This window comes from Cucumis melo, chromosome 8 (assembly GCF_025177605.1).
Source record: "Cucumis melo cultivar AY chromosome 8, USDA_Cmelo_AY_1.0, whole genome shotgun sequence".
Taxonomy (NCBI): Eukaryota; Viridiplantae; Streptophyta; class Magnoliopsida; order Cucurbitales; family Cucurbitaceae; genus Cucumis; species Cucumis melo.
In genome coordinates, this window is record NC_066864.1 from 28,132,046 (window position 1) to 28,139,917 (window position 7,872).

At 35.0% G+C, this 7,872-nt stretch overlaps 1 protein-coding gene across 3 annotated transcripts; it reads right to left on the minus strand.

Annotated features, from left to right (window-relative positions):
• Positions 1 to 449: 449 nt before the first annotated feature.
• On the minus strand, positions 450 to 6,499 carry LOC103502896 (protein FAR1-RELATED SEQUENCE 11). 3 transcript variants are annotated; one of them, XM_051088212.1, is made up of 4 exons: positions 6,384 to 6,499; positions 4,340 to 5,247; positions 3,383 to 3,826; positions 450 to 1,399 (listed from the first exon to the last, which is right to left on the minus strand). In XM_051088212.1, the coding sequence occupies exons 1-4, from the start codon at positions 6,451 to 6,453 to the stop codon at positions 782 to 784; spliced, it is 2,040 nt and encodes a 679-aa protein (XP_050944169.1). In that variant the 5' UTR covers positions 6,454 to 6,499; the 3' UTR covers positions 450 to 781. The 3 variants fall into 3 exon arrangements, with proteins under 3 accessions (XP_050944169.1, XP_050944168.1, XP_016903356.1); XM_051088211.1 differs by having other exon boundaries at positions 4,340 to 5,364; positions 6,384 to 6,484; XM_017047867.2 differs by having other exon boundaries at positions 4,340 to 6,412.
• Positions 6,500 to 7,872: the final 1,373 nt, after the last annotated feature.

The window sequence follows — 7,872 nt, forward strand, 5'->3', positions numbered from 1 at the left end:
ACAAGTAATACCTTCAAATCTTTGATGGCAACACTACGACTGCTAACTCTAAATCATGAGTAGGATAATTACACTCATGCTTCTTCAGCTGTTTAGAAGCATAAGCAATCACCTTACCTTATTGGATTAGTATACAACCTAGTCCCTTTCTTAAGACAGTGTGATAGATCTTAGACTCTTTCCCTAACACTAAAAGAGTTATGATAGGAGCCATTACTAATCTCCTCTTCGATCCGAAAAACTCTGTTCGCACTTATCTGATCGTTCAAACTTAGCATTCTTTCTGGTTAGGCCATCAGAGGTAACTAGTTTTTTTTCATCCTTTCTCTTTTAGTACAATTAGAAATAAGGAATTCAAACCAATGCCAATTGAGCCACGATCAGTTTGATATTTCAAAACTAATTAACCCTTGCACAGAGGGCACAAATGAATGAAAAGCTGAGGCAAATTTGTAAATAAAGAATTAGAACCGAAGGAAATGCATACACAGGATAGCACACTTAGGTCAACTATTTTACATTACAGAATTGTGGAGAAGGTTAATAACCCTTCTCAAGCAAGTATTTATAACACAACACCTCTTTCATTCGATAACATCAATTTATATATATTTTACGCCCAACAGTAATGGGATATGCAACTAAGCTCTTTGGCCTATGAAATGATCACTCATTCACCTGATTCTCTCTCTGAACCAGATTGGCAATCGAAATTGGCCTTGCTCCATGAAGGAAGAATGTTCCCTTAACTCGATTTCCTAGTTTTTGTTTACAACATAAGTTACAAGTTCCTGTGTATGGTAGAAACATCCCTTGAACCTGGCAATGACGTGGGATGTTCCCTAACACGGGATAAGAGAAGAGACACTTGTTCAGTTGCGATATCGAGCCTCTCCCGGGATTTTGCAGATTCAGTAACAAGATTTGTCACCATGCTTTGCAGTAACTGAATCCTTTCAGCATGATCGTTTGTAGTGCTTGGAAGAAGCTTCGCTGAGGGCATGCTTATCCTTCTCCATCGTATGGGAAGATAGCTATCGGGTATTTGGAAACAGTTCCCAGTTGATAGGACCCGAAGAGCGTGACGGCAAAGAATTCCTGAGAACTCAAACTGGTGGCAGCTGCAACTTATGATGCCTTCCCGAGGTACCCAATAAACTTTCCGACCTCCATCAGCTTTTGTATGATGTCTCACAAGAAACCCATCATCCATTTGAAAAGATGCATAATGGGCTGCCAAAACTAGTTGTTCTTGGAGCTTCGAGAAGGCAAAAGGAGTAAGGATGGTGGCAGCATGCGATTCCATTGGGGCGCCTGTTTTGAGGCTGATATTTTGAAGATTTTGTTGCATTGTTTGTTGTTCTCCAGCTTGGTCTTTGAAATCCACAACAACAGCTACCTGATGCACAATTACCCGTGATTTTATCAATAATTATCCTTAACAATAAAACCATTCTTACATGAAATAAACGGAATTTCTTTATGTTTTAGGGAGATCAAGTGGTTAGATGAACGTAATATCAGCAGCATGAGCAAAAAACCAAATGAGAAACGATCCAAATCAAGGTCATATGAAATAAACATGAATCGCACAACACTAAGCGATTAAATCCTTGATTAGTTTTTTTAATCGGAATTACATTTAACTGAAAATCTCTCATTTCATCTATTTTGATGTTTCTACGATTAGCCTCTCTTCAAGGCTGTGCAGAATTTGGCATTAACCTAGGTGATAATTTCTCACGGTTCAGTAATCATTCATCTTAACTAAATATCTTTTACGATCTATTCTCTAAGCTTCAAAGCTTGAAAATTCTTTGCTTGGCTGGGCACAGAAAGGAGAAACCAATATCATAATCAAAATAAAAATAAAAATAAAAAAAGATAAAAAAAACACCCAACCAGTTTGGTTTGGGGATTGGACAGACTTTAGTCAGGAACCAACCCATTTACACCACTCATTGAAGAAGTTGCTTTCCTAAAAAAACGGGGAGGGGACGGGAGAATTCACTTGTATGTTTATTGTACCCTTGTCTTGCTCATCTTGTTTCTGTGTGATCCTTACCCTTTGTATTTCTTTCATTCTTTTGAATGTTTGATGTATCACCACTTACCCTAGACTGATTCAGACTACTAGCAGATCAAAAACATGACCACACATAGTAACTATTAGAATTAGTGGACTTATCCCATTTGGGAGATTTATCCTAAATATTCTTTCCTTTTTTATCTCTTTGTACTTTTCTATTTATTCTTCTCTTGTGCCTATTTTATGATTATCAGAAAATAATAAAACTAAAAACATCGTAGTTTTTTTCCCGATACTCGGGTTTCCACGTAAGCATGGCTTCGTGTTTATTGCTTTCAATATGGTATCAGAGCGAAGCAACAAACCCTAGAAAAATGTTAGGAAAAATCCAGACCAAAACAGAAGCTACCACCACTGCCGTCGCTGCCGCCCTTCACATCACCATGGAAAAACTACTCCGAAGGATTTAGAATGGATTTGAGAAGAACAAAATTTAAGTTTGGCTAGTGTGTCTGTGTTGACGTGTGTCTAGACACCCTGACAATCCGACACTTGACTAACAATAGATGTGTTAGATATTAGTTTTACAAAGTCAAACACCAACATTTATTACTTGATAGACATGCATTAAACACTTCTACATATACTAAAATACACATATGTAACAAAAGTAATAAAATTTAAGAGGTAAATACAACAAACTAATATTTAACCATATAAATATATAAACTGACTTCGAATTTCCTTCTTGTTTAAAAATGATATATATATTTTAAAAAAAGTGTATATTTAAGCATCCATGTCCCAGATTTAAAGAAAAAATGGTGGGTCACCGTGTTCGTGGCATATCTATGTCTTGTACCCATATTGATGCTTCTTAGAAATGCATAATCTGCAATGCAAAAACAAAGCCCTTGGTGGGATTGGCCTCCTTCAGTTTGTGTTTGCTGCTTCAAAGAGGATGAGAACGGAGACCATATTTTCTTGCATTCCCCTATGGCCTAAAAGAGTTGAATTTTGACGTTGAATAAAGTTAGGGCCCAGACTTGTTAGAGCTTTTCTTTCACTATGATTTATCTACCTTGGTGCAAGGATATGCCCGGAAGTTTATCTTATTTAATCTTTGATCGGAAATGCCTTTTGGATTGTCTTTTGGCCTTTTGGATTTTCCCACTTTCATTAATCAATCAAATGTTTCTCATCTAAAAAATAAATTTTTAATCACAAAGAAGAGCTGAAAGTGATGAAGTATCAAACAAACAGTCATGAATTCCAAAAACTGCACTGGATAAATATTGTCAAATAGGTCCAATATATCTAATGCAATGGAAACAGTATGATAAATCTACATACCTGTTCAATAAACTGAGCAAGTCGGGTCTGTGCACTCAAAAATCGCTGAATAAAAGCATTGATTGCTTTTGACTGGCCAATAGTTGCCATTCCAGCAAAGAAATGGCTTCTCAAGAATGGTAATGCCCAAAGAGATCGCAAACTGTACAAGTTGGCAACGTGCCTATTAGTATGCAGACCAAAGGAATTCACCATGTCCCTCCACCCTATCTCAAAATCCTCAATTGACTCCAGATTATAGAGTCGACAAAATTCACTTTTCCACTCATTGTAACGTTCTCCAAGAATAGCATTAAACCATGATGGAAACTTCGCCACAATCATCCAAATACAAAGTGCATGCTTAGTAGTAGGCAGTTCCATCGCTATTGCATCTTTGAGACACACATTCTGGTCCGTTAATATTGTCTGTGGAGCTTTCCCATTCATGAATCCCATGAATGCCTTTCATAGCACAGTAGAAACAAACAAATAAAATAATTGAGAGTGATGAACTATTTAAATAGATGTCATGTCCACCCCTCGCCCATAATGAATGAAGAGGCAAGTTTCAAATTAAAAATGGCAATGACAAGGCTACGAAACTGCATAGTTTCATAAAAGTAGATGAAAACCTAAGCTAAGAAAAGAAGCAGATGCACTGCCAGATTCCTCAAAATGTGATGCAAGATTTAAGACCTAGTACTAAATTGATAAGGATGACTTTTGTATATATCATATTATGATTGAAGTCCCAGTAATGACAGCCTGACAGCATCCGTTTTCTCACCTAACTATTCAAATTCAGATCAAACAATTAAATACTTTCAATTTTCTACTATTAGGTTACCATTGAGAATACTTGTTTTATTTTCTAGACTTGAAGAGAAGGATAAGCAATATTATAAAAATCAGAAAAAGTTACATGCTCAATGTGATACACTAGTTGACGAAGGAATAATATTGAAACTCTGGTACCTTCAAAGCCCATGTAATCGATCTCAAATTCTCCTCCCGAAGAAGTACACAACTTAAGAAGCAAGGCATGCCATAGTTATTAATTCCAACCCATATCCCAAGTGGCATGTCAAATGCTGTCAATCGATGTGTGGTATCAAAGACCACTGCATCACCAAATGTCTCATATGCCTGAATGGATGATGCATATGACCAGGCAATGTTCTCTAACCTGTTGTTTGAGTCTATCACATACTCAAATTTGAAATTCGGATCTTTCTCTTTAATATTTCTGCACATCCGCAATAAGTCGATGCTCTCTTCTTCATGATCTAATTTTCTAAATGATTGAAGTAGATTTCTTACATCCTTCTCAGTGAATGGCAAATATCCTGGCTCCACACCTTTCTCCAGCTCCATAAGCCTCATCATTTGCTGCACAGAAATTCCTGATTTGGCATACATAAGAATTCGACCCTTGTCAATCTCAGAAATTGTTCGATATGCTGGAAGGAAACGGACTTGGTTTGGTTCTAATAGTTCATGATTATGGTGGTTTGCAAAACCAGTGACACGCCACTCTGGTGGTCCTAGTTCCATTGTTTTGCTTATCCTCATATAAGCTTGACATCCACACCGAGAGGATTTTCTATTTCTCTGAGGCTTATTTTCGTTTGGTGTCTTAATAGGTGTGCTCCCAGCACGATGGCAAACAAAATAGCGCCTCGTGAGGCCTTTCCCAATCCCATCTTTTCCCTCTGTTCGGTGTCTTCGGATCGAGAAGCCACATCTCTTAGCAAATTCACTATAAAACTCATAAGCAGAGTCATGAGTAGGAAACCTTTGCCCTATATATGGAGTTGCATCATTACTTGAATCCAGGGACAGCCTGGTTTCATCAGGTGACTCCTCCGTGCTTCCGGTTTCATCTAAAGATAAGGACTGTTGGTCAGAGGGATCATCATACACGACCAACAACGGTCCAGTATCTTCAGACATCATATCTCATTTAACTTCTCGAGTTCAAGTTAATACCCTTGCTTGAGCTTTAGAAATCAGTAAACGTGCATGAGTATGGGGCAAAACTTATCAATAAAATGAAAAGTTTAAAAGATCCAGTACTCTTCATTTTTTGTCTTAGGAATGTGAAGCAATGAGGAAGCAATAAAACCATGTCAAATGAGAATTTAAAGATTACAAGTACAAACAATTTTATCCCAAGAAGAACATGCCTAAGTCACTAAGAGCCCGTCTGGTAACACCCTTACTTCTTGATTCACAAATCATATTTCTCATCTGTTGTTTCTGTTTACTTTTTTTTGAAAAGGAGAAATCGAACTACCTTTAGTAACTGTTTCTTATCTTTTTGCACTTCCTTTTTTATTTTAAAAAACAAGTAGAAAGAGGTTTTGTGACCACTTCTGGTCCCTCGTTCTATGAACTCATATGAAAGTTATCTTTTAAAAGATTAAATACCCAAAATTTGTATGATTATTTACAATTGTGCATTTTATAAGTTTAAAAAAAAAAAAAAAAAAGAGAGATGAAACGATGGAGGAACAGGAAATAAAACTTGATATTGCCGTTTCTAAAATGTTTACACATTTTTAAAACGTGTCTGACAAACGAGATGAGAAATAAGAGCTGTTTGCAACTAAATGCTTTTGTTTCTAAAAACTGAAAAGAAGAAACAAGAATGTGATCACACGGCCCGTGAAATGCCCTCCCAGAGCTCAAATAGAGTGCAGACAGCTGGTAATGAATTCTTAAAAACGAAAACTTTTCCTTGCAACTGTTATGTCATCATATTCAGATAAAAGCCAGAATTGACCAAATGAACTAAAACCTTCGACTGCGGAGATCATAATCAAATTTGCACAAATTTTAAACAAGAAGAAGGCCTACACGTCTAATTTTCATTCCGAAAAAAAAAATTAGCAATCTGGATCAGGTGTGTATTTCGTAAAGAATCAAACGGGCAAACAAATTCCTTCGAATTCATTCATGATTACGAATCGGGAGTAGGGAAAACTGGGATAGAGAGAGAGAGAGAGATTGTCTTTACCGGGATTTAAAGGTGTATATGGCGCCACGAAGATGTGAAAGTGAAAGGAGCAGAGCCCTAATTTGCGCATGAAGGAGATCGGACCTTATTTATACTTCCTGCGCACTTTCTTATCCAACGCCTTTTCTCACTATTTCTTTTATTTACCCTAATAAATAAATAGATAATTACGTTATTAGGTATCTTTTCAAAAATATAACACACCCGAAGAATATTTACAATTTCGAAAACAGAAAAAGTCAACGTGCTGCTAACAACGCGTTTGGTAGACGATCGTTTTGTAACCAAATCATTTTTATTTGGCTAAACAATTTTTTTTTATTATTTTGGTACAACATCATTTAGATTTGTCTATTTAAATTGGGTACCCCAATCTAAATTTTTTTGTAACATTCTTTATTCACGATACTTTGGCTATTTTTTTATACGATCATTTAGATTTGGCTATTTTTTGTACATGTAAACGATGTTAAAAAAAAACGATGGAAAAATATTGCAGCAAAAAAAAGAGAAAAAAGTGAAAGATGATAGAAAGAAATAACATAAAAAAAAGAAGAAAGACGAAAAGGCAAACCTGAAATATTTAAAAAATGACTAACTCATGCCCCATAAATATTTTAGTGGTTCGTTATATTTACGAAATGTTTACTTGTTATTATTATTATTTTAAAAAAAAAAGTTTCATGTTTAGCAAGCTGTTTGAAAACAGAATTCTTAAAACCGAAATTTAGAGAAAATAATGACCCATTTTATCCCTCCAAGTATGATTATCTTTAAATATACCCAAACAAATCAAAATATTTATAAATTATAATAAAATATCACACTCTATCTATAATGGATTGCATTAGACTTTTATGTTTCTCGTCTATGGAGACATATATACAAATTTATCTTAATCTATCACATATAAATTGTGACATTATGTAGGTCATTTTTTTTATACTTGAAAACATCCCAAATATTTATAGAACATAGAAATAATTATAATAGTCTACTAAATATTAGGTTGAATATAAACTACACAAGATATTAAGTTGAATATAAACTATCACTAATTAATTAATTATGAAATAATTTTAGGTTAAAATTTTGGATAATTTACCTAAACATAACAAAACCAAAAAATATTTACGATCCATGTAACAAAAAAATTAAAGTGATTGAAGCCAACATTTTTTTTTCATAAATTTTTTAATATTACGAGACTATTCTTCACTTCGCTTCTTTTTCTTCTTCTTTACGATTTACTCTTCTCCTCTTCATATTATTACTTTTCCTTCTTCATACTCTCTCTTCTTGTTTGTGATTTTTTTATTTCCTCTTCCAGAATTTCTTCCTTCTTCATCTCTAGTCTTCCTTTTTCTTCTTGGTTCAAGATCTAAACGATACTGGTACAGAATCTAAATGATCGTGTACTTATATCTAAGCGATAAATTGTTTATCCCATATAGACAGAGATAGACCACCATCATTAATAGAGTGTTTA

What these genes read in the sequence shown, in the direction of transcription:
- LOC103502896 (XM_051088211.1), bottom strand. Translation starts at nt 5,320, where the DNA reads ATGATGTCTGAAGATACTGGACCGTTGTTGGTCGTGTATGATGATCCC. An exon ending in CGATTACATGGGCTTTGAAG is followed by an intron (nt 3,827 to 4,339) that starts GTACCAGAGTTT and finishes GTGCTATGAAAG; the next exon opens with GCATTCATGGGATTCATGAA. An exon ending in TTGCTCAGTTTATTGAACAG is followed by an intron (nt 1,400 to 3,382) that starts GTATGTAGATTT and finishes ATTGTGCATCAG; the next exon opens with GTAGCTGTTGTTGTGGATTT.